Source organism: Suricata suricatta, chromosome 2 (assembly GCF_006229205.1).
Source record: "Suricata suricatta isolate VVHF042 chromosome 2, meerkat_22Aug2017_6uvM2_HiC, whole genome shotgun sequence".
NCBI classification, from domain to species: domain Eukaryota; kingdom Metazoa; phylum Chordata; class Mammalia; order Carnivora; family Herpestidae; genus Suricata; species Suricata suricatta.
This window is the reverse complement of record NC_043701.1, coordinates 148,117,245-148,144,668: the sequence shown is the minus strand read 5'-3', so window position 1 is coordinate 148,144,668 and position 27,424 is coordinate 148,117,245. Positions and strand designations below refer to the sequence as shown.

The 27,424-nt window shown below is 35.6% G+C and overlaps 1 protein-coding gene across 3 annotated transcripts in view; it reads left to right on the top strand.

Moving 5' to 3' along the window:
• PARG (poly(ADP-ribose) glycohydrolase) overlaps positions 1–27,424 on the top strand; it is a 118,561-nt gene that overhangs the window by 48,291 nt on the left and 42,846 nt on the right. For all 3 annotated transcript variants that reach the window (XM_029932127.1, XM_029932125.1, XM_029932124.1), the window contains exons 8-12: positions 844–936; positions 4,177–4,334; positions 13,380–13,459; positions 17,665–17,725; positions 21,870–21,945. In XM_029932127.1, the coding sequence (XP_029787987.1) occupies positions 844–936; positions 4,177–4,334; positions 13,380–13,459; positions 17,665–17,725; positions 21,870–21,945 (468 nt within the window). The remainder of the gene's footprint in view (positions 1–843; positions 937–4,176; positions 4,335–13,379; positions 13,460–17,664; positions 17,726–21,869; positions 21,946–27,424) is intronic.

The following is a 27,424-nucleotide window of genomic DNA, read 5'->3' as shown; positions in this document are numbered from 1 at the left end:
GCCACCAACAGTGTAGGAGGGTGCCCGTCTCTCCACACCCTCGCCAGCATCTATAGTCTTTTGATTTGTTCATTTTAGCGACTCTGACCGGTGTGAGGTGGTACCTCAGTGTGGTTTTGATTTGAATTTCCCTGATGATGAGTGAGGCTGAACATCGTTTCATGTGCCTGTTGGCCATCTGGATGTCCTCTTTGGAGAAGTGTAAAAGACCTAATTTCTAAAGCCTATAGAGATGGGAAATTATAAAAGTAAAAATGGGCTGTGAATGTTTCCTCTGTTGTGCTTCACATTATGATATGGAAATTGTGGTTTTAACTTCCCAAGGGTGCCTAAAAAGGGAAATTTCTAAGGTCATCAGAAACCTCATTGTTTACTACCCAGTAAACAGATTTGAAAAATATACTGTGCTCTGAAATAATTGATATAGTTTTTATGGTGATTTCTTTTAGGTTATAGACTGTTGAAGCTAGGTGGACTCTTGAGGTTTTTGAGAGAATCCTTAGTGGTCTAGCAGTTTTTAATTGTAACCAAAAGCAGAATGTACTGTTTTTTTATTTGCAAGTGTTTTATTAAATTGTATGCACATGTTGATATGAGAGATATTTGACATTTGGGATACTTAATTAGTTTTCAGAGATTATTGAGGTAAATTTCATATATTTGAAAATGAATTTGTAAGTTGACCTGTGTTCACCTTCATGCCCATATTGGTGTACTTTTACATGTTTAATGATACTGATAATTACCTTATGGGATCCTATGAAAAGCAGGTATCTAGTTTAATTTCATAATAAACATCTGTTCATTGGTTATTATTCACTAAAATATTTTATTGGTTTTCAGGTACTTGAAGAAGCAGAAGCTCAACATTTGTATCAGTCGATTTTGCCTGATATGGTGAAAATTGCACTCTGTCTGCCAAATATTTGCACCCAGGTTAGTAGAAATAACTTCTTCCCCAGTAGCTTTCTTGAGACTCATAACTGAATTTCTTTTAAACTCTGATGGTCATGTCAAAGAGAGAGATGGGAAACAGTTTTTGCCAGAGTATGAGGATTTTGCTGTACTGAAGAAAAGGTTAGAGGCTAGAGGGAATACTGCAAAAGGATATTAAAAATGCAGTATTCAATTTCTGAGCTTCGGTTTACACTGTTGAAGTTTGCTTACTTAGACTTCTATTCTCTTTTTGTTTAAACAGTCTCTAACTTAAAAAAAAAAAAAGTCATTATCCCAAAACATACTAATGGATTTAGAACATTTCAAGTTTATTTATTTTGAGAGAGAGACAGAGAGCTAGTGAGCAGGGTAGGAGCAGAGAGAGGAGAGACAGAATCCCCAGCATATTCGGCGCTGTCAGTGCAGAGTCCAACGTGGGGCTCCAATCACAAACTGTAAGATTATGACTTGATACAAAATCAAGAGTCGGACACCTAATCGACTCTTGATTAATACCAGATTCTTTCCTTCATTTTTAAAAGTTAGGAAAGCACCATGAGCTGGGTACCTGGGTGGCATCATCAGTTAAGTGTCTGACTTTGGCTCAGGTTATAATCTGGGTTCCTGGGTTCGAGCCGTGTCAAGCTCTGTGCTGACAGCTCAGAGCCTAGAGCCTGCTTTAGAGTCTGTATCTCCCTCTTTCTCTGCCCCTCCTCCATTTGTGCTCTGTCTCTCCCTCTCTCTGTCAAAAATAAACAAACATTAAAAAAATTAAAAAAAAAAAGAAAAGTAAATCTCAGCTGTGAAAATTAACATTTCAGTTTGATAACAAAGTATATCTTTGGCAAATTGAACTGCATTTGTTGTTATTTAATGATTTAACACATTAACATTCTCTAGGTAAATCAAAAAGTAAATTTCAGATTTATAAAAAGGAAATTAAAGGAAGCACATTTTGGGCATGAACTTTTTGAAAAATCTTGGTTCATGTTAAACCATTCTTATTTTTATCTAGCTGAGCATTTGATAATCAGATTTACATCCTCTAGGGTGCCTGGGTGGCTCAATTGGTTAAGCATCCAACTCTTGATCTCAGCTCAGAAATTAATCTCAGCCTCGTGAGTTCAAGCCCGGTGTTGGGCTCCACACTGGGCATGGAGCCTACTTAAAAAAAAAAAAGAAAAAAAAAAAGATTTATATTCTCTAGTATTTCCCCAAGTATGAGCTTTCAGGATTTCTCCTCTAAGAAAACAGAAATCAATTATTCTCTTTGAAATCATACTATTTGGTTATTTGGGGGTTAAGAATGTTTGTGTTTATCATTCATTAACCCTTAAATGTCACCATTAATTTTTAAATTCATTTTTATAGAAAACCTTGTAAATAGTTAAAAGCTCTTTGTTTAAAAAAAATAACGTTTACTTATTTAGAGAGAGAGTGCTCATGCATGCACTGGGAGGAGGGGCAGAGAGAAAGGGAAACAGAATCTTGAGCAGGCTGTGTGCGGTCAGTGCAGAGCCAGACATGAGGCTCAATCCCACAAATTGAGATCCTAACCTGAGCCAAAATCAAGAGTTGAGTCTTAACCAACTGAGCCATGCTTGTTCCCCTAAAAGCTCATTTTTAACTGAAACTAAGTAACCGTTTGCTTTAAATAATTGATACATTGTCACCTTTTCTAAACTCATTGCTGAGTTGTAAATAAATGTACAGGGTGGGAAATAGAAATTAATATGAGCTCTCTGTTTCTTCTTTCTTAGAAATGGTAATTGCTAAGGCCTAAAAGGAGAGATTTTTTTGGGAAACTATAATGACTCTTTAGGTTCCCCTTGTTTGTTTACCTTTGTATTTTCACAAGGGAAATAGTTGAATTGTAAATTTAACCTTTTTCTAGCAAACTCTTAGTCTAGCACTGTTGTACATTTTATGTTACTTAGAAAAAAGTTGTTTCATCATTGTAATTTTGATTTATTTTTCCTGCCTTTCCGTTTTACTTTTGGTGTTGATTTCTGAAATATGATCAGGACAGTTGTCTATGTATAGCATACTGGTTTGGGATGAATGCAGATATCCAGGATTCTTAGTTCTGAGTCTTACTGAAAGGTAGAAGGAAAAAGCATCCTTAAATATTATGCTGGAGCATTTTAAAACTTAAAAACTGGTATGTATACTGGCAGTTGGTCTTTGGCTTTACTATCACACCTTTAAAAACGTATAGTTTAAACATTTTAAGTAGAATAAAACCCACTGAACACAATACTCGGGCCCTATGGATTATTACTGAAAAGGAAAGATCAGTGAATTTGGGCTTGGTAAAACTAGAAGACATTTCAGTCATAAAAAATTTGAAGGAAAAATGTCCTGTGTCTTCCTTGACTTAAAATGATGATGCCTGGGGGCAGCTGGGTGGCTCAGTCAGTTAAGTGTCTGACTTTAGCTCAGGTCATGAGCTCGCGCGCGGTTCATGGGTTTGAGCCCCACGTCAGGCTCTGTGCTGAATGTTTGCTCAGAGCCTGGAGGCTGCTTGGAATTCCGTGTCTCCTTCTTTCTCTGCCCCTCCCCTCCTTGTGCTCTGTGTCTCTGTCTCTCAAAAATAAATAAATGTAAAAAATTTTTTTAAATTAAAAAACGAGTATGCCTGTCTTCTTACAAGTTATACATAAGTGTGTATACACATCTCCTATTAATTGCTTTAATAAAATTAGATTTAGGTCCCAAAGAAATTGTCAAAGTGTGGTGTGATTCAGAATTGGAAGTAAAAGACTTATTTATTGAATTATTTTCCTTAGCATCATTTTATTTAGGATGAAAATAGAAAAATTGCTCTGTCCAGCAGTGTTTGATCTGAGTGAGAATAAAATTTGCATATGCTGTAATAGCTACATTCAATGTTGCATTTTTCTGTTTCATCTTTTGTTTTAATTTTTCATTGCATGAATAATGTGTATTTATTTCTTATTTGCTAAAGCAATCTTGTTTTCCACTAATAAGTAATGTTTTGTGTATTCTTCACTATCATCATTATTGATTAGAAATCTGCAGTTTGTCAAACAAGTACACTTTTCCAATCATCCTTGATGAACTGCCCTTGACTTCAACAGTGTCGCTGATTTAAGGACTCAAGAGTGGCCTGAAATTATTCCTGCCTTAATTTAGCAAATGCAATTTGGTGCCTCTGCTTTTGAAATTGCTAAACTAATTATGGCTTTTCTTGTCTGTATATTTTGTTTCCCCTATCAGCCAATACCGCTCCTGAAACAGAAGATGAATCATTCCATCACAATGTCACAGGAACAGATTGCCAGTCTTTTAGCTAATGCTTTCTTCTGCACATTTCCACGGCGAAATGCTAAGATGAAATCTGAGTATTCTAGCTACCCAGACATTAACTTCAATCGGTATGTTTTCAGAGAACACCTCTTAAACAGTGAAATAGAGAAGGGTGGAAGGAACTAATATTTGTCCAGTGATTTGCCATAGACCAAACATTTTATGTCCAATTATCTAATTTATAATCTTTATAATGCAGTGAGCTAAGTGGTATTTTTGCCATTTTGCAGGCAAGATAATTAAAATTCAATGAAAATCTTTGTTATTATATAGTTACTCTCCATTACTAACACTAAAAAGGAATGGGGAAACCATGAAAACCAATGTTATCTGTATAAGAGAATTTACTTAAAATCCCAATAAGAAATACCCATTTAATACCATATTCTCTTTGATTGTGTAAATACCAATTGTGAGGGACATGTTGTTAACCTAGTTTTGAGTCGGTATGTTAGTTAAGTTTGTTTTAAGAGAATAGTACTTAGTCACTTAGTTCAAATATACAGTGAGCAATTTCATTATTCTGCATAGTGTGTTAAGTGCCTTGAAGTTACAAGAGAAAGAACAAACCAGTTTCTGACTTCTCTGTCTTTCCACGGGCTTTTATTCCTTCTTTAAGCATCAATTCAAGTATCACTGTTTCTGATAGCTCTGATCTTGCCAGGATAGGTTTGCTCTTCCCCTGGGTTCCTATGATGGTCTATATGTACCTCTGTTCTATAAAAAAGAAGTACATAGACTTCCGCAGCCCATCCTATCCGGACCAGGGAACCTCGTCCGAGAGCGCTCCTAATAAAGGCCTTTTATATTTATTTCTGGCCTTGGTTTTCTGCATCGTCTCTGTGACTTCCCTGGTCCATTCTGTCTGGACCCGGGAACCTCGCCCAAGAGCTCTGTAGTAAAGGGTGCTCTGATCTCTTTAAAAAAAAAAAAATAAAGGTACGTATCATTTGTTATAGAAGGATATAGTCTAACAAAGGTTAATATACTGTAATAATTAATATAGTTTAATAAAATTATTTCTTGAGGAAATAACTTTTGAGCTAAGTACAAAGGGTGAATAGGAGTTTTCACCAAGGAGAAAAGGAGAGATGATTATATTCTGGGCAAGGGGTACAGCACATACAAAGAGGCACTGTGGTGAGAAGGACATGCCATCCCGGGGGCCTGAGAGAAGACCAGTGCGACTGCAGCACAGAGAGAGGGGACAGGCTGCAGAAGGAGATGAGGGCCAGTAGGCCATCCTACTGTGCCTACAAGGGCCCCCTAAGATAATAGAAAGTCATGAAAGGATTTGGTATGGGAGGAGGGGGAAGCTGATACATCTGATCAGATTTACATTTTCAAAAGATTGTTCTGACTACAGTGTGGGTACTGAGTGGAGAGGGGCCAGAGTACTGCGCGTTTACCCAGTTGGAGGGGCTATTGCAATGTACGAGGAAGGAGAGGTTGATAGCTGGGACATGTAGTGAGGCTGGAGGTGTAATGACATTTGAAGGAAAAGTCAGTCACCGTCTGCATCTGTGAGTGGGTAAAGAGAGGCACCCAGGTACTTCCTAGGTTTGTACAACTGGGCATGTGCCTTTCATGTTCTCTGCTTTTCCTACTGTACACCTCCCCTACTTCATTATAATTGCTTGTTTAATCCTTTGAGTGGGGACAGGGATCTTATCTTTTATTAAATTTCATTCATTGTAGGACTTCAGTAAATTCACGTTGAGTGAATGAAAATAAATTTTTCATTTATTTTCATTTCATTTATTTATTTATTTGAAACATTTGAGAAATTTGTGAGTGGAAGAGAGCTAGGACTAAAACTTAGATGCTTCATTCTTACTCTACTATATTTTACTTCTCAAACTTCATCTTGTCCTTAGCAATTGAAGATATTTTATTTTTAAGCATATCTAGTTCAAGTTTTTGCTTTGATTTCTTTAGCATTTGGGATAGAATTGAGAGAAAACACAGAGCATTGGTATCTGCAATTGCAATTGTGTAAAGAACTTGTTTATTAAATATAACTTTTTTTTGCTTATTTGAGATACTATAAAAGAATTTTTTCTACTCACTTGTAGTTAAGGACTATGCATCTCTCGCAGGTTTTCTTTTTTAATACAGAAAAGGAAATGGTCAAATTTTGTATGTAAGTAAACAATGGAAATTTAATTCTGTAGAAATGTAATTATCTGTTTCCATGTAGAGTATTAGTTATATTAATAACAAGGATCACCATAGAGTAAGTAGTCTTTCTGTTTATTTGGAATAAATGTTTCATTAGCTCCTGAATCACCAGAGAATGCTATAAATTATCAAATTTCTATCCAGAATTCTGACGGCCGATCCTGTGGTTCTGTGTTTTTCTGGTTTTGGGTTTTGGTAAGAAGTAGCTCTAATTAATAATGCCTTAGAATTAGTGTTCCTATGGCCACTTAAGGTTTGTTTCCATGGGAAGAGTAGTCAGCTACTGCGTGTTTCTTGATGGTCCCTCAGGTAAACCTTTGATGTCTTAGTTATAAGCTTTCTCAGATTGATTCTTTGACCTAATTATATACCTTTAAATGCATTTTTTAGATAAGAACTATGTATTTTCTTACTAAGTTAAGGTTGTTTCAGAGAGCCTCTTCTTCAAAAAAGTTATTTTAAAAATTTGTTATGGATATTTTCAAACATACTTAAAAGTAAAGAGAACAGTATTACGTGTTTACTTATCCAAGTTCACTACTGACCAGAATTTTTTATTTTGCTCTGTTTTCAGCTATCCAACCCTACTTTTTTTTCAATAATTTAAGAGCAATTTCAAATGTTAAGTTTCACCCATAAAGAATTCCATATTTAGGGGCACCTGGCTGGCTCAGTTGGTAGAGCATGCCACTCTTAATCTCATGGTCATGAGTTTGAGCCCCACGTTGGGCATAGAGTTTACTTAAAAAAAAAAAAAAAGAATTCAGTATTTAAACTGTTCACAGATAACGTTAGTCTTATATCTTGGTTAAATGTTTATAGCCCTTTCCTCTTTAAGGGCTTTAAGCTCTCCGTGGATAACTACAAATGTACATTCCTCATTAGGTAAAACATGAAAAAGCACAGAAAGGGAGCAGAAGATTAAGCATGAATAGAATTAGCAATTGTAGGCTTTCACAAGGAATAAAAAGTTATATATAGAATATGATCTCAATTATGTTACAATATCTGTATCTGTTAATATACCTCTATGTTCACATTAGTATATATATAAGCATGGAAAGTAGACTGACAAAATGAATTAAGGTATGACTCCCATTGGGTAATGAGATAAACACACTTAATGGTTTTTACTTCATCCTTTTCTATGTTTTAAAAGTTATTTTTAATGAACATATATTACTTTTAGAATCAGAAGAAAAACAGATACAACTCAGTCATCAGAAATGGAGCAGAAGAGAAAGTTAATAAAAAGAGTGGATGATTTTTCTACTTTGAGTTTGAGATTGGAAACCCACAGATTTTTTGAACCTCTCCCAAACAGCTAATGTGGGTAGCTTGTTTCTTCCTAACTAGAACCCCATAAACAGGGTGTCATAACCTCCCCTTCACCCTCACTGTGCAGTCAGCGTGTGGAAGAGGCACAAGTCCAGAGGGCCCTCTGAGAGCTGGGCACCTCTTTTCTCAACAGTAAAGTGGACCTCAGGTTTGGAACAGCTGACAGGGAGAAGTCAGGAAGTCTTGGGAAGCCATGGCTTTTGTGACATCCTATTTCCGGCTGCTATTATCAGACTTTATATCAATTTTAATTTATGGTTTAATTTAATTTAATTTAATGTATTATTATTATTATTTTTTGGTTTAATTTTAAAGCATCATTGCTTTTCAGCTAAACTTCTGACAGGAGAATGCTGGAACTTCTTGGCAAAGGCGTGTTTATCTTTTTCATTGTGGATGGGTATTTCTCCTGCAGGTTGAGCTGGTTGGCTCTGAGCATTAGGCTTATTAGGCCTTGATGGAAAAAGAGGCTGAGGAGCTTTTCTTAATGAAGGGACTATAGATTTGAACAATATATGCATTTTATGTAAATGAGTGGGTTTTTTGGCTGGGCATTATATAATGCCCTATTTCGTCTCAGTACCTCTGCTTACTCAGCACTATCTGGAATTTTTTTTTTTTGCATGAGAATAATTCTTTTTTTAATTGTCCACTTATTTTTGAGAGAGAGAGCATACATACGCAAGTCTGAGTAGGAGAGGGGCAGAGAAAGGGAGATCGAGAATCTGAAGCATGCTCTGTGCTATTAGCATAGAACCCAACACAGGGCTTGAACCTGTGAACTCTGAGATCAAGACCTGAGCTGAAGTTGGACATTTAACCAACGGAACTACCCAGGTGCCCCCAAGTTCTTAATAACAATAGCTGATATTAAATACTTGCTATGTGTCAGACTCCATGCTGTTGTTTTTTACTTGATAACATCAGTTTTATAAATCACATATTATTTTTCACATTTTTCCCATGAGGAGATGGAGGCTTAGGGTAGGGTTACTTCATCAAGTTAACTGGTATAATTGGGATTCAAACTCAGGATAAAGTTGGCTTCTAGAAGCTGTGTCTCCTAACCATTCTGCTATCCAGCCTCCCTTTGAATGAACCAGATTAATACTTCTTAACTCATAGCTAATCAGAAACTAGAACTACCCTTAGAAATAATTCTTGATCTGTAAAATGGACCAAAATCATTCATCAGTCCAGAGTGACCATGAGGGATTTAAACTTAGGGTATCCCAATAGCATTTTCACAAAGTGAGAGTTTAATCTGCTGAAGATTTGAAACCAGGCATATTCTTGTCTTCTGGCTGATGCATGTTTTCTTGGTTACCAGAATGTTTTGCAGGTAAAGCCTGTGGTAGTTTCCACAATTGTTTTTAAGGAATCCTGGAGCATTCGGCTCTCACTGAGATGGTATGTGTTTAATAAGCCTAAACTAGCAGAAAACAGGAATGATGACTATTCGTGATCATTGATGCTGTCTTTTGACAGCTTACTTTGATTCTATCTACAGAACCTTCTATACTAATAGGTTCAGTGAGAGTAAATGACCTGTCAGCAGAACTGGGACTTGGACACTTGCTTCCATTCAGACTCCATGCTTTTTTCATTATGTCTCGCTTCTTCGTGAGTAAAATGCTCTGAGCATGCTCCAGAGATGGAAAACAACCAAAAGTTCCCCTTTTTCATGTGACTTATGAAAGATCAAGTACCTAATTTGATGAGCCATTTGGTAAGCTGATTATGGAGCATTTTGTTGTGGTGGTGTTTTCTTTTGGGCCTAGTTGCTATTTATGATTATAGTTTCTGGCAGTTGGGAGTTGTGTGTGTGAGTGTACTTAGCCTCAAAAGAGCTATGGCTAGCTAGTTGATTGAATAAGAAAAATGGTTAAGAGTATGTGGTAGGAGGCTGACGTCAATAAATTGAATAAGTCTTCCTGTTTTTATTTATTGTTGTGTTCTTCCAGCCCTGCTTAGTTATGTTAAATACCCCTGACCTTTTCCCCTGCTTGCCTTTCAGGGCCTAAACATTCATATAAAGGCTTCCAATGTGATTAGCATTGATGCTTCTGAGATTGCTTAGAAACTGATGGTCAGAGATTAATTGTGGGTTGCAGCAGTGGTCAGCCCAGGAGGCTTTTACATTTTCCTCTTCCCTGGATTGAAAGTGCTGCCGGGGCCATATGGCAGAGTGCTTCACAGAGAAGCCAAAAATGACTTTGTGGCTGGGTTCCAGCTTATCATTTGCATCCATTTTAACGTGGAAGTTACAGTGCTTTGGGTTTGATTTACTGTGTGCTAATGGGATTAATCCTTAACTCGAAATCACATGGGTGTGTGCGTGTGTATGTGTGCGTGTGTGTATAGAATCCAATTCCAGTAATGTTATCAATATTCTATTCAGGGAAAGATTTTATTTAAACTATGATTTTCCTTATATGGATGGAAAGGAAAACACCAGTTAATAAGTATCTGGCCCTTGATTGACTTATTTCTTGAAAATAAAAAGTTTCGTTTATAACAAAAGTGAGGTTGGTTGCCTGACTGGCTCTCTCTGTTTGCCTATTTTATTTTATTTTATTTATTTTAACTTTTTAAAAGTAGGCTTCATGCCCAGCATGGAGCCCAGTGTGGAGCTTGAATTCACAATCCTGAGATCAAGACCTGAGCTGAGATCAAAAGTCGGACACTTAACCAACTGAGCCACCGAGGCTCCCCTGTTTGCTTTTTTAAATACTAATTACCACTCAGTTAAATGCCAAAATGCCCTCCCTACATGTAGAGGAGTTATTGTGGCTTAGTTTATGTGCGTGTTCATATGCATGCCTGCTGGCTTAAAATGGGCCTTCAGATATAAACACCCAGGACTTGGAAACCTTAAGAAAAAAAAATTGATGTTGAGAAGTTAAAAGTCTAATGGTACTTGATAATTTTAAGAAGGTCTTCATTCTGTCTGAGTCTATCTCTCTGGGTGCCTTTTCTCCCAGTTGCATTTCTGTCTCTCTTCCTTCCTTCTGTCTCTAGCAGCATCTCTGTCAAGTCTCTTTCTTCCCAGCCTCATCTTTTTGTCTCCCTCCTTTCTCGTGCTCCTTTCTCAGTTGCTGTCCTCCTCCTCCCCCTAGATGCTGTCTCTCAGATATTATATTATTCTTGTGACTTTCGCTCATGTTGTGTATGTTTTTATGTTACTTTTACCTGCTTTCATACCAAGATAATTCATTTTATTTGGGTGGCTATGTATAGTTGCTTGAGACTTCATTGTTGTGGAATTTTAGACTTCATGGAAGGGTTTTAAACCTACCTCATCTTTCTTGACTTCCTACCTCCTGCTTGTCTCTTGTTCCTTTCACTTTACATGGCACTTCCTGTTCCATCTGGGTATTTGCTTACAAAGTGATTTGAAATTAGGCTTGGAACAACAGATAAACAGAATACATTGAAATTCTCTTTGATTTTGTACCCATAAAGTTAGGACCTGCAAAATAAACAATGGTGCTTGGGGTGCCTGGGTGGCTCAGTTGGTTGAGTGTCTGACTTCGGCTCAGGTCATGATCTCACAGCTTGTGAGTTAGAGCCCATGTCAGATTCTGTCTGTGCTGACAGCTTGAAGCCTGGAGCCTGCTTCAGATTTCAGATTCTTTGTTTCCCTGGCTCTCTGTCCCTCCTCTGCTCAGGCTCTCTCTCTCAAAAGAGATAAACATTTAAAAATTTTTTAAAAAATGGTGCTCCTTTATAGTAGGTGATAACTGAATATAATCTTCCAAGAAAGTCATTATTGCTGGGGTAATAAATTTGTAGTCCCAAGAATCTCTTAGAGTTACTAATTTGTCATTGTGGTTATGAAATATGTGAACTTCTATGTGATTTTACAAACAACTGACCACAAATAGAAGCAAGGGATACTTTTTATGTTTGGGGGAATTATTTCTTAAGGACAACAGCTATTTTTTCCTTACTACACAACAGTTCTATGGAATTGGAACTTTTTTTTTACTTTAACTGGATTATATAGTATATCAGTTCATTTCTAAGAATAGATGGCTGTTGCCTTTATATTCATACTGCTTCCCTCTACTAAGTAGTAAACCTAGAAAGGAATTTTGCAATGGTTCCCAAGATATCCATTTAGTAAATCACATTGATTTGATATTGGGTGTTTAATTAAACTGCCAAGTGGCTCCTTCATTTTGACTGTCATTTTGATTTAAATAAACTCTATCCTGGTTGACATATTGCAGAAGAAACCAAGCTGAAATCTGTGCTCTCAAAGATTCTTACTTTCAGCAGGCAACTGAATTTTAATAGTATTTGTAATAAACATTTTAGAAAAGTAAGTTTTTTTAATGAGTGAAAATTATACAGCCACTCTTAAACTATTTTTAAAAATCAGTTTAATTTTATTATACTTTATTTTTTTAATCAGTTCACTTTTAAATTTAGTTAAAATACTTTTCTAATGTTAGTATTCTTTTCAGGAAATAAATATTCACATAAATTGTTTTCTCAGAAATTTGACCCTCAGTACAGAATTTCAGATCATTGAAAACAGGATCATTTGAAATCTACATTTCCGTCCCTTTTCCTAATTCATTTCATTTGCTCAATAGAATTTTCTCATGGAATTAACTTTTCCCTCTCTGCATAGTTACATAAGCCTGCTTTCCTAATCATGAAAAATTTAACCCATTTCGGCACTTATTAAAGTGAACGTTTACTTGAAGGGTTTCTGGTTATAAAGCCAGCATATATGACTAGAGGCAGATAAATAATAACTCATCATTTATAGCTCAGAATTGCTTTATAATTTTTAAATGCCTTTGGAAAGCTTGATCATATGCCCCAAAGCATGCTTTTGTGTTTGAAATCCTTTATTGCACTACTTATTCAGGTCATATGCTTCCAAGCCTTGCTTTTCTTTCTTCAGGATAAATTGCATTATGTGTTACCATTAACAATGCCACATCATTTCAAAGAAAACTAAATTAAGTAGTGCAAGTCCAGGTTGCTGGAAACTAGATTAGTAGGCACTGTTTTGGTTACTATGCAAGGGTATATCTGTTTTATTACCAAAGATTGGTCAGTCCCCGAATAGTTTGTCATACCTGTTTGTCATTGTTGTCACCACCCACTGCCCTCCGTCCCTGAACACAATCCTTTGGATTTTTGTTTTCAGATACCATTTTTGTTCAATTATTTAGCTACCTAGTAATATTATGAATTAGTAGTATTTGCCATTGGGAAAATGAGCATTTACTCACTGGCCTAACTGACTTTGGGGGGACAGATGGTGCCTTCTCCCTGGAGAAAAATAGATAGGAGAAATGTGGTTGTTAGAGAGTGCCATCATTGAACAACTTTGAGGAAGCCTAGTTCTAGTTGATTTTAGTCTTTTCCAGATGCTGTTTTAATCCAGTTTTCCAGTTTTTTTTCCAGTTTTCTGTCTTCACAGAATTGCCTTCCTTTACTTAGTAGCAATATAGATGTACTTTTTTGTGAGTCATTAAGGCATTTTATTTATTCATTTATTTATTTTTATTTTTTCATTAAGGCATTTTAAGCCACTGCTTTTTATTTTCTTTACTTTTTCTCTCTTTCAGGTTGTTTGAAGGACGTTCATCAAGGAAACCGGAGAAGCTTAAAACACTCTTCTGCTATTTTAGAAGAGTCACAGAGAAAAGTAAATTTCTTTCATTTTTAATATGTTTTATCTCTGATGGGGACAGTTCAAATCAAGTGACAGGTCAGAAACATTTTGTGTTTAAAGTACACCTTCCTGCCCAGACCAAATAATTCAATATTATAATCCAGATTTTAGGCATATGATATGTATATATATTAAATGTGTGCTATGAATGTGTGGCTTTTATGTACTCTGAAATTAGAACAGTAGAATATACTGTAATAGATTTTCATGAATTAAAAACAGTAAATTAATTCTCTGAAAAGAAAATATATTGACCAAAAAATGCATTTTGAGTGTCCACTGTCCTTCCTTTCTTCCTTCCTTCTTTCCTTGTTTCCAAGTTTATTTATTTTGAGAGAGAGAGAGAGAGAGAGAGAGAGCGCGCACGTGTGCTTGCATGCCCAGTGGGGAAGGGGTTGAAAGAGGAGGAGAGAGAATCCCAAGCAGACTCTGCACTGTCATTGCAGAGCCTGATGATAAGGGCTCAATCCCAGGGCCACGAGATCATGACCCGAACCAGAATCAAAGCCAGCTGCAGAACTGACTGAGCCACCCAGGTACCCCAGCTTCTTTATTTAAAGAAGCATTGACTGTTAACCATTAGTTTATTTGCAGAAGACAGCCAATTTGTTGCCTTCTCACTCATCCCTTTCTTTTTGACCCTTTTACATGCTTTGTAGAATTCTTATCAAACAGTATTATACTTAGTGTTGATATGTTTCTTTTTCTGTTGGACCTTAACAATCTTGTTTTCCCAGATACTTATTGTGACCCTTGAGGCAGTAGTGGTAAATGTCTAACCAGTGCTGGTAGCAACCAGCTAATCATAGATTGGTATTGCCACTTTTAATTTAGGAGCTGGGTGACCCAGACAAGTTTCTTAACACCTCTAAGCCTCAGTTTCCTCATGTGTAAAATCAAAGAATAATGATAATTACCTCATAGAGTAGTTGTAAATATTAAACGAGAAGTTACATACTTAACAAATGTTAGCTATTATCAGTGGGTGGCCTTTTCTACAAGTTGAAACCAGAACATCTCAAAGATTGCTTTTGTTACGTAGAACAGGTGAACTCGGGTCAAGTGAAATGAGTTCAGTTTTGGCCATTCTGGTTGTTGGATTGCCTTAAAGCACATCATTGAATCATTTTTAAAGTCAATTTTTTTGTATTGTATGTAATCTCACATTATAGTGTACTTGGCATTTTTTTCTTTTTGAAGGTATTGCTGTTGAATATTGTTCAGATTTTTGGAAAGAAATCAGTTATTAGGATTTTGATATTTGCTTTGGAGGGTTATCTATTTCTTATTTATTTTTAGTTTTGTTCATTATACTGAATAAAATAATAAAGGAAATGAAAGCTCGTTTAGGTTTATGAGACATACAGCCAAATTAGAATTTGTAATAATTTGTTGGAAAGATGAGTACATTTTTTGCTATTCTAAATTCACTGTGTTAAATAGAATGAATTCCATTATTATACCTAAGTAATTCAGAGTTTACTTTTCTGTCCTTAGAATCATATTGTGTATGTCTTCTCTAGACATAACTTGCCTAAGTTTTAGGATTTTATTTATTTGAGGGAAAAAGCTAAAATTTTGTTTTTTCAACTATCAATATTAGGAAGTAGGCTGAAAAATTATAATTAGGTATTTTATTTCCTGGCTTTTTCATTGTACATGGTAATTTAGTATTTTTTAGAAATAATAATGAAACATGTTACAAGTTTTTAGGATGTAAAGCTGCAGGCCTGAGGAAATGCTCCGTGGAATAAAAGAGGTTTACAAAAGAGGTTTACATTACAAGATTGATGATTACTTTAGATAGAAGTTCTGAAGTAGAATAGAAACTGTAGAAACCTATTTAAAGTACTGTATTTCATCATATCAAGGACATTGTAGATGGTAAAAAAAGTGTCGTGTTATGTACCACTAAGAAGGAAAAAACACTCAGGGTGGGCAGTCATAAGAGGCCTCCCTTACAAAGCTGATACACCAAAGGTCTATACCTTCAGTCTAAGGGTAGTTGAAAAATTTACCCAGCTGTGCAAAAACGGGACAACAAAGAAACTGCAAGTGTCAGCCTTGGCACTGGCTAGAGAAAGGACAAAAAAAATCTCCCCTGAGAATTTGAACCACAAGTCTCAAGTTTGGGGTCTGAAGTCATATTATCAGTGGGATACACAAAAGCCTGCAATAGAGGATTTAATTCAGTTTGAAATCTGGTTGGTGGCACTCCTTGATGACTATAAAAGCAGATGCACATTTTCTCTTGAAAAATTCAACCTGAATCTAGACCAATGGCAAAGACTTAGATACCTTCCATTATGAAAGATGTATCCCAGTTTCAGAAGTTTAATACATGAAAAACATGTGCCTTTTAGAATTGATGAAGCATAATTCCATCAGGACCAACTTTTTAGTGTTGTCAGATATCTATATTTTATTTATTCATTTCTTTATTTAGAGAGAAAGGGGGTCTGTGTGTGCAGGAGGGGCAGAGGGAGAGAGAGAAAGAATCCCAGGCAGATTCCACACTCAGCACGAGCCTGATGTGGGCTCCATCTCACCACTGCGAGGTCACACTTGAGCTGCTCTCAAGAATCAGATGCTCAGCCGACTGGGCCACTCAAGTGCCCCTATATTTTATATTTTAATGGGGATCTTGAGGTTTAAAGATTTTTAACAGCTTTCTGAGATAATTTCAATATCGTTTTAGATAAAGTATCTTAATAGATGAAGTATTTAAAAATTGAAGATTCATATACAGCATATATTGTGATTTTATTAAAAGAAATATTTTAGTAATACAAGTAAACTAGCATAAAAGTTACCTTTTTATCAAAGAAAAGTAAAAAGAATGCTCTGAAGGTATTTCTGTGTTTGATTATATCTAAGAAACCATGTTCTGCCTTTTTTCTGGCTTTGCTAGCAATATTCATTTATGATTTCTCTTGGGATCTCATAGTATATAGGAAGGACATTTAATATGTGAAGGATTTTAATATATGAGGTACATTTAATATTCTTATTTATCTGCTAAGTTGCTGAATGATAATACTGACATTAGTTTCTTATAAATAGAATTGCTTCTCGTTTTCGAATTGTTTGATCTCCTACTTATGAGTTTTAAATGTGCTATCCATTTGCCTTAGAGAAATTACTTAAGGAAATCTTAAGAATATTTTTATAACCCATATTAACAAAATTCTGTTTTCTACGGTAACTACTCCATATGATTTTTAAGTTGTTACTGCTTGTGACTGAGAGCAGAGAAATGTGGAATCATACAGAGGAATGAAATGATTGTCAAGCTTTCATTGGGCCTCTAATAGTTTCTGACATATCTCTTTGCTTAAGAGCTTTTTTCTTTCTTGCTTTCTTTCTTGCCTTTTTTTTTTTATTTAACAGAAGAAAATAGAAGTGGCCTGGCCTTTTTAGTTTGTTCTTTGATTTGAATCAAATTACTTTTGGCCTGCTGATTTATTTGTTGCTTTTGTCACTAGTTAAAAAAAAAAGTAAACTTAACAGGAAAGGATAATACTCCTTTAACATGTACTGCATTTTGATCCCCTTCTATCTATTCCTCCTTGAAAACTATGTCATCTTTCTTTTCTCTAACCTCTTAGAACACAGCAATTCCTCCATCTAGCTAAGGTGCCTTGTAAGTAAAGCAATTGCATATCATCTAAACCCTGGATTTAATCTTGTCAACTCCAAAGGACATGCCAACAAATTTTTTTTTAATCTCAGACATTTTATTTTATTATAAAACGCATAAGTATGTATACATTCACCAGTGTTTAGGGGTAGGATCAAGGCCTTTCTTTGAGGAGTCTAGAGATTAAAATTCAGTTTTGTCTTTATTGTATAAGCTACACCCATTAATGCACCTTTTTTTCCCAATGATTTCTCACAAAGTATCTTCAGTTTAGAAAACTTTACCAGTAAGTACCAACTATTGTGTTGTTGCTTGTGTAGTTTTGTTTTTCAGTAAGGATTTATTATTTTATAGAAAGAGTTCCTCCTATAAGGATAATATTATTTTAAATCAATCTTCTGTTGTATTCTAACACTAAGCTTGGTATTTTCCGATTAGTTTTACAACCATTGTTAGATCCATTCTTTTACTGAATGTATATAATCTTTTCAAAATCGAAACTTCTTTTGGGTGTGTTTTTCTTTTATTGCTTTTGTAGAACCTACTGGCTTGGTGACATTTACAAGACAGAGTCTTGAAGATTTTCCAGAGTGGGAAAGGTAATAGTAATAAAAATAATCTGGGAATTTTAGAATTAGAAGGACTCTTACCATGCAAGGCTTGTATTTCACAACTCCAGGAAAAATGGTTTCCCAACTTCTTAATTGCCCTATGCTAGGGGAGTTTCTTATTATAAATGATCCATTGATAGCTCTCTTATTAGAAAGGCCATGCTTTCTGAATGAAGGCCTGCAAGCCTTTGACTTCTACTCTTTGCCTTAGTGTTTTGGGTTGGTTTTTTTTTTTCCCTGAAACAAAAGTTTATTTAGAATTAAAGACTTTGTGTGTGAAGACACTAATATTAACTAGAACCACCAATATTTAATGTTCATTCTTACCTGCTCTTTTGGTTAGTATATATGAATTTTATGCCTTTTCATTCTGGAGGACAAGATGTTGGAAAATTTTTTCATTAAACTAAAATGTAAATAGTAATTACTTAGAATTAGTCTCAGTGACAAGAATTTTGAAGTTTGGCTACTCACATGCAAATTTTGTGGAAGTTGCTAATTTACTGGGTTTCCCCCTCTTATTATTTACCTACAGATAACTGAGAAGAATAATCAATCTGAGTTCATTCAGATTTGTAAGTTGATTAGGGCCCTGAACTAGTTAATGCTTTTCCTAGTCTAGAGCAAGTCCCCATACCACCTAAATAGGAGTAGATCTCCTTTTCCGTTGCACGTGAAAACATGATCAAACATACTAAATGCGTATTTTGCATATGCATTCGTGTTAAACAGTGCCTCTCATTTTCATTTTCCCATAATTTTTATTATAATTTTAAATTATTTCCTTTGGAATTCGTGATGAAATGACTCACTTTTAAGGAAGTTAACTTGATAAAGCACATCTGCTTAAGTGGCTTTCCTGTGGTGTTTTTTTACCCATCAAAGATTGTTTTTTTGTGAGGTGAAAGAAAAGCAGACTTACATTAGGAGCTGACTGCATGGCTGAGATGATTATTAATAGAGGGAAGTGGGTAAAAGATTAAACAACCTGAAGACAAAAAACAAAAACAAAATTGAGCCAGAAAGAAAGAGAACATGTACAGCATTTTGGAGTCATGGCATATGAAAGTGACCCCCCAAGAAATCATCTGGTCTAGCCGTCTATTAAAAATATCACTAAACTGCGTAATACCTGTGACAGATGACAGACAGTTTGAGTGATGGGAAATTCATTCTTTCACCTCCGTGTGTCCCATTGTTGGCTGCTCATGTTACTATCTAATACTTTCACTCACTAAGAAACTCTGTCTTCTAAATAATCCCCCCAAACCTTCCATTCCTGGTTCTTCCTTCTGGTCCTACAATAAATACATCTAATTTTCTTTAACATTCAACCTCCTTCATGTATCATAATGCTTTCTTGACCACCCCCATCTCTAACAGTGCACACAGGTACACACTAAACTTACTCATTTCTTCTGTTTCACATATAATATGGATTCTAAACCCTTTATATTGGTTCTTGATCTACTCCAGGCCATTGTCCCTCTTAAAATATAGTATCTACAACTAAAAGTAACTATCTGCTGCTATCTGCCCAGGCCAGAGTACAGATTACTTTTCTTAGCTTTTGTGTTAGAATGCAGATGTTTTTGTTCATCTCACTTTGGTGTAGATTTTATAGATTATGCAAAGAGCTTGTTTTTAATTTAGCTGTAGATCTCAACTCTTTATCTGGCGACATTCATTTGGCACTAATGTGAGAGGCCACCCATTTGGACATTACCAGCTGGGAGAGAAGGGACAGGTCAAAATGCCAACCAGGATTGGCAAGGCTGCTGTGTCAGTGAGATAAATTTGCCCCTAAGTAAGATCAAGTTATCCCTTAACTTTGATAAGCATGATTTGACTTTATTACTTTCCTAACTTTTTTTGTTTCATTAATTTTTTTTTGTTTTAGCTGCTGTGTGAGTTGGAGAATGCAATTAATCAGTCTCCCAGATTCCACAGAACTAGAAACATGCATTTACTTTAAGAGGGAGGATAAAGAAGAGATGAGGATTATTGATGTTCCCAACAGCAGGGGGCTAAATGGGAGTCAGGAAGTTGGAGTTGTTTTTCTCCCCGCCCCCCAAGCTTCTGCCATGTTATAGTTAGCCCAGCAGTTATCAGTGACTACCTTAGCAGGGCTTACTTAATCACAGAGAGTCACAGTCGTCTGTGTCTTGGATTCCTGGTGCAGTGGTATGAAAGATTTGCTTGGGCCAAAAGGGAAGACCTATCAGGAAATTGGAGGATGCTTTTTTAAAAAGTGGCTAGCAAATCCATAATTTTATTGAGAGCTGTACTACACATTGACAACTTCCACTATGGAAAATAGTTGATGACAAGTGAGATTTGTTTGGAAGTCCTAACTGACAAACTAGAGGTTTCTGGATCATGCTTCTTTGTCTTTTCAGTAATATCCTCATGGATAGTCTCCCTTTGCATAAAATGGCTAGGAAAGAAGTATCAAAAAACAAACAAAAAAAGGAAGTTAAAAAAAATAATCAAATTTGTGTCACTACTTGGAAGAGATTTAGAAAGTAATTTTTCTAAAGGTGTAGTGTACTGGTTAAGAGTTGGGACCACTGCTTGGTTAGCTGTGTTCCAATCTTGGTTTTGCTTCTCTTATGAGCCTTGGACGTGGACAGGTACTTAAATGCTTTCTGTGTCTTGTTTTCTCATCTGTAAAAGGAGATAGTAATGAGATTGTTGTGAGGATTAAATGATTTAATGCAAATGAAGCTCTTAGAATCAGTACTGAATTGCCTGCTGAGTTTAAGGCTTTCAGTCTTCTGGACTAGAGCTTCCTCAGAAATGTATTTGGACTCCTTGAAATCAGGAAGAATGTAAATCCCGATAAGTAAATAGCACTTCCCTAGTTAAATTGCTTTTAAAAATATATAATTATTTTTAAAAATAGATAAAACCCCCTCATGAATGCCACCCTTATGTAAATTAGAGATTTGGATTTCATCTCTTATATTCTATTATAACTTATATTCTTTATTAAGTAATGGGGGAAATCTATTAACAAAAAATGTCATCATCAAATACTATTAATAAAATGGAATTGCTTGTTTATTAATATGATGCAACCCAAGTAAATACTGTAAGGAAGGAAAAAGTTTTTTCTTAACCCAGTTAGAATCCTAGACTGGGTCTGCAAATTAGACGGACAAAGACAGATTAATAGGAGAGAAGCACACAAATATATTTAATATAAGTTGTACTGTCACAGGAGCCTTCTTAAGGAAAGTAAAGCCCAAAGAAACAGACCCGTGTGCTTTATACTAGGTTTGATGAAGAGTGAACATCTCTAAGGAATATGGCAGATTAAGAAATATGAGGTAATTGTAGTAAACTGGGAGAAATGTAGCAAGGCCTGTTTGCTAGATTCTTGGCACCCCTTCTCTTTTGGAGATAAAGATACTCCTTTCCTCCAGATATAGGGTGGGTTCCTTGCACATGAGGGTTTTATTACAGAGAAGAGCCGTGAGGAGGGGAGGTCAGAGTGACCCTCCTGTTTCTGCCATTTTCTCAAATTTAAAATATTTGATAGGCCATGGTGCCACATATTGGGGTAGCATGACCTCAGTGACCATGGTTTATAAAGGGGAAAGAAAATAATTGTGACTTAGAGGTACTAGGTTCATCCATCAATTTTATTAATATAAAAGTACCATAGATCAGAATTTCTGTGGTCCTGTATTTTTATCAAGATACCCCCTGCCACACACACTCATGTTTATCAAACTAGTGAAATTAGACCCTATCTTAGCATCATATATGGTTTATTGTCAAATTTTTCTGTCTTTTTCTTTAGGTTGCCAACTCTGTGAAATGAAATAAAATTTCATAGTTCTTAAGGTTTTTTTATATTTTGAGAAGTTTTTCAACTCTTAAGAGTAACTGATATTTTATAGGAGAAAAATGGGTTTCAGAACAGCATATTATCCCATTTTAATTTAAATGTGTGTATTTAATATTTGAATAAGAACAAGTTTGGGAGAATCTGTATCAAAAATGTTAACCAGGCATCTGTTTCTGGCTTTTAAGATTCAGAATGGTTTCAATTTTCTTTTATATTTATGTATATTTCCACAGTTTTCTGTCATTAAAAGTAAAGGATTATCTTTTTAAATTGTAGATGTGACAAACTCCTGACTCGATTGCATGTCACTTATGAAGGTACCATAGAAGGAAATGGTCAAGGCATGCTACAGGTAGGTGAATCACAACAGTATGTGTGTTTGGGACTTTCTCTTATCAAGCTTCTGAGAGCAAAGGAAAATAGAAAACTTGCTTATTTATTTCTTAAACTGATTTAATGCAAAGAAGCATGATAGCAGAATGGAGAAAAACACCAGACAGATCATCTTGACAGCCTTGGTAATGCTGTTAATTTGCCAGTGTACTGTTTCTTACATGTGCCTCTTTAAAAAGCCTTTGACAGAAAATCTTAAGATCTGGACAACATCAGGCCTCTTGGTTCAGACATTGATTGTAGATTGACAGTGGAGGCAGTTCCCCGGGTATGGTCTTGACAAGCCATCACCATGCAGTTTTGTTCTTTTTCTTCCAAGGCTGTTGCTTTGCCCCAAACGATGACCAGCTTGAAATGTTTTTCTGCCACCAACCTTGTTTAGGTCTTAGGACACAGACATCTAAAACTGATTGATAAGAAAGTCGTCTCTCCCATATGTAACAGTTTTAGGTACGTGAGTCAGCTATGCTTGCGGTCTCTTGCCCGTTTCTGAGCAGATTATTTTGTCCATATCCGCCTTGTTATTCATCTGTGTTACTGACTTCACTGTAAAAATATGTATTTTTGGAAAAAGGAGTTAACAAATAAAACACCCTGTGTATTTAGCTTTAAATTGTTGTAACACTTAACACATGTTTTCCTTTGGCTTTATAGTGTTAATGAACTTTTTTCAAAAATCACTAATCAGAGGCAGAATGTTAGTGATTTGTGTTCTTTTCCCATTTATAAGAGCATCACAATCTTGCTTTTCTTTGAAAGATGCTTATACATCATTTCACTTATACTGGGAATTGCTGATATTTCTTCTTCGGCCCTTATTTGGTGCTTATATTGGGTCAGAATCTGAGTCAGGTTCCAAGGAGTGGACTAACTTGTTTGAATAACTTAATGTATACTGTAAAATGACTAGACTGATTTGCATTTGCCTAGTTATTATATACTTATACTCTAAGTGCTTAATAAAACTGAGATTCTTTTTAGAATGGCCTTTTAAAAGCCATATTTATCTTTATTTTTTTTTGCATTTATCATATATGCTGTGTTTATTTTTTTTTCCAAGGCATATTTTGTTTTTTTTTTATTATTTTTTTTTACTTTATAAAGTTTCATTTTTTTTAACATATGCAATTATTTTCCATCCTTTACAATACAGTAGTTGCAATGACACTCAAAACAGAAAAAGTAAAAAAAAGCCACATTTATCTTTAAAGGATCGAACCATGTTTTGTTTTAAATCACCATCCCAGTGATTTTTTTTTGAGATTATAAATAGAAATGCTTAAGATAACTGGATTGATATTTGTTTGGTATTTAAGGTTTTTAAAATTTTGCATTAATCATGACCCTTTTTAAAGAATAATTTTGAAATATGCTTAAAGTTTATTTCAAATGAATGTTACTTTCCCCCCACATTTCCATCTTGATGACTTTTTTTCTACATTAAAGTAATGGATTGACTGGGAGTCTTAATACACATGAAATAAACAAAGCTACTGCTAGTTAGCGCTACGGGAATGCTGACCTTTCATCACAATACAATTCAGCAAGGAATTATTTAACAACATTCAAAGTTGAGATTCTTCCCACTTTTCTGGAATATATTATAGGTAAAATGTGAAACCTCAGTAGATTAAAAGAATACCATAAAGGCTTCTATTAATTATTCTCCCTATTCATGCTATGTATCCCCAGGGGATCGGGGAATATTGTATTGCAATGTTCCAGCCTTCTTGTGTAGCATATAAATTACATTATGTTGAATGGGAACAACAACAAGACCTCTCTAAGGATTGTTATCATTTCTCCCTTTTCATCAAGTTATAATTCAGAAACTGAGTAATCTGAACAAGTAGCTTTAAAGTGAAGTGAGTTGGAAAATGGCTAAAAATAAACACTCAAATGCTTGTGTTCAGATTCTGGAACAGGTTTCTTACCTGTAATAGAAAGCCTTCTATTAAGAACTTTTTTAAGTAGCAAAAAGTTTGATTTTTTAAAAGACCCCTGCCTTCAGAGGCATATTGAGGTTAGTATAACATATTTATTTCTTTGCATACCTTTCAAGTAATACATGTTAGCCTTTTATTCAAAGAATGAATAATAGTATGCACATTGAATATATTTTATTTATCATTACCAAGTTGTGCATAAATTGGATAGAACTTTTTATTTTAGTATGTACCTTGTTTTAATAAAAATTAAGTTTAGCTGGTCTCAAACCTTCTTTGTTTCTCATTTGTATTCACGATACCATTATACTTACTTCATCTCTTGATTTTCAAGTGCTGTCTATTTTAATTTTTTGCTGGTCTCTTTTCTTCAGTTTCTTTACCACTGACTTAACTTGATGCCTGAGTAGTGCTTGTCTAACCTCTTTAGTGGTCGCCTAATTAGCCTCTCTGCTTTTAATTTTACACCTTTCCAGTTCATTCCTTAAACTCTAACCTGAGTTTAAAGTTACAGCTGGACCTTGCGCAGTTGTAACTTGGACCTATACAAGGTCCAGTTGTAATGCTTCTTTTTAGAATCATTCCAAGAACCTCCAGAATTAAATAAAATTTTCCTGGAGCCCAGAATACTTTATCACTAACTATAATCTTTCATATATTGTACATTGCAGACAGGCATGAGGAATTTGCTTATCGCTCTTTTCACAGAGTCTTTACAGCTCTGTGTTTTTCCTATGTCTTTCTGCATCTTTCCCCTCTGCTTGAATGTCAGCAAAATCTAAATTGAATACCATCTCCTCTTGTAAACTTCCCTCTTCTCTTCCCCTGCTCCAATTTTAGTTAATTGTATTATTTGGAAAGAATCAAATATATTCTAGTAAGTTCTTTAATAAACATTTATCATTCTGCTTATGTGCTGGGATGTCATCTAGATTACAAACGCTGTAAAGCCAGGGCCCACGTCTTACTTATTTTTGTATCATGGTTCCCAGCACAATATTCAGTTAATTTTTATTGAATATTTTAAGCCATAAATCACCAAACGCATAATAACTTTATATGTTATAAGTAATTCTAATCAATGGACTAGTTCAATCAAAATTATTTTTCTGTATAAGCTACAGAGTTACTCTTTTTTTAAGTATTGCTTTAGTATGCCTGAGTATAAACATATGATTCTGTGATAACTTGTTTCAAGATCTTGTCCAGTCACATTTTTCAGTATTTTCTAAGTTCTTCTCTAATGAAAGAAGACTGCTTTACCTTCTATTAATTTCTCTCTTTTCACACATATTTTTATATATAAAAATTCATATTCTTGTTTTGCTCTTTTGTAGAATAGGCATCAAACTATCATTTAATATTACAATTGCTTTAGAGAACACAAACTTGTTTAAAAAATTTTTTTTAATATTTATTCATTTTAGAGAGGATGGGGGAGGGACAGAAAGAAAGGGAGACACAAGAACCGAAGCAGGCTCCAGGCCCTGAGCTATCAGCACAGAGCCCGATGCGGGACCCAGACTCATGCACTGCGAGATCATGACCTGAGCCAAAGTAGGACGCTCAACCAACTGAGCCACCCAGGTGCCCCAAGAACACTAACAAATTTTAAGAAATCTTATGTTTGACAGTAGTCTGAACGTGTACGTAAAATTATTGAAAAAAATATAAATTGGTCTCTGCCCCTGGTTCTTTGCACAGAGCTCCTAAAACCCTTATAATATCCTAAATGATAAAAGCACTAGGAGCATCTTGTGTCCTAATATTTGGTCTTTAACCCTGATTCCTGGCACTGAACTCCTAAATCCCTTGTAATTTCCTAGGTGATAGGAGTATCTTTTGTTCTGATAAGGTAACTCTTGGTGAGCTCCTGGAGAGCTTTAGGGTGGGGGCTGGTTACCAAAAAGACTAAGCCATGATTAGAAGCTTGAAACTTTCTACTCTACTCCCCTTCTTCTGGGAACAGGAGAGGGACTGGAGACTGAGTTAATGATTGATCATGCCTAAGCTTCCACCAAACTACCCAAAAGTATAGGATTCAAAGAGCTTCCAGGTTGGTGAACATGTGGAAATTGGTGAACATGGGGAGAGGGAGAGGAAGAGGTAGTAGCTCTGTGCCTCTCAACACATACCGTGCCTTATGTGTCACCTCATTTGTCTATTCATCTCTATCCATTATTGTAACCTTTTTAATAAATGAGTAAACATAGGTAAATGTTACCCTGAGTTCTGGGAGTTGTTTTATCAAACCACAGGAGCACGTCATGGGAACGCCAAAATATAGCCAATCAACTTAAGTATGATTGATAACTTGGGACCTGCAATTGGTGTCTGAAATGGGGCAGTCTTGTGGGACTGAATTGTTAGCCTGTGGGATCTGAGGCTAACTCCTGGTAGATGGTGTCAGAACTGAACTGAATTACAGGACACCCAGCTGGTGTTTCAGAATTGCTTGATGTGTGGAAACCCACACATCTGATGTCAGAAGTGTTATGAGTGTGGTACTAGTGTAGGAGTAAAGGAGAGAGAGACGTAGGAGTATGTTTTCTCTGTACAGTATTATAAGGCTCTCTTACATTCCTTACTAAAAATTATTTGTGTGTGTGTGTGTGTGGCTATGTATGTATACAAAGTGTTATGTATGTGTGTAATCTAACTCCTCAAATAGAATAATCTAAGACAAAGTTGGAAACCATTTCTTACATGTTGCCCCACAGAGCGTAGCATAATGTTGGACACACTGGAGTGCTTAGTAAGTTTAAGACAAATAATGCTAACAGGTTGAATTTGCTTTCTCTAGAGGATTGTGTAGCTCATCTTTATTAATAGGAGCTTGGGGATCCCATTATAGTACTCCACAGAAAGCTTATGAGTAATTTTAAACTAAATTGGAAATATTACTTTAGTTGAATCTTTGGGTTTTTAAAATTTTTTTTAATATTTATTTATTTTTGAGAGAGGGAGGACAGAGAGTGAACAGGAGAGGGGCAGAGAGAGAGGGAGACAAATCCAAAGCAGGCTCCAGGCTCCAAGCTCTCAGCACAGAGTCTGACAAGGGGCTCAAACTCATGAACCATGAGATCATGACCTGAGCCAAAGTCCGCTGCTCAACCAACTGAATCACCCAGGCACCCGCTTTGGGTTTTTCTTTTAACTTTTTATTTAAATTCCAGTTAGCCTACAGTGTGATATTAGTTTCAGCTATACAATTTATTGATTCAAACACTTAGATACAACACCCATGCTTATCACCACAAATGCACTTCTTAATTCCCATTACCTATTTAACCCACCCCCACCCCCCATCCCAACCCACTTACCCTCCAGTAACCCTCTGTTTGCTCTCTATAGTTAGAGTCTGTTTCTTGGTTTGCCTCTCGCCCCTCCTCTCCTGACCATGATCATTTGTTTTGTATCTTAAACTCCAGAGATGAGTGAAATCATATGGTATGTGTCTTTCTCGGACTGATTTATTTCACTTAGCATAAT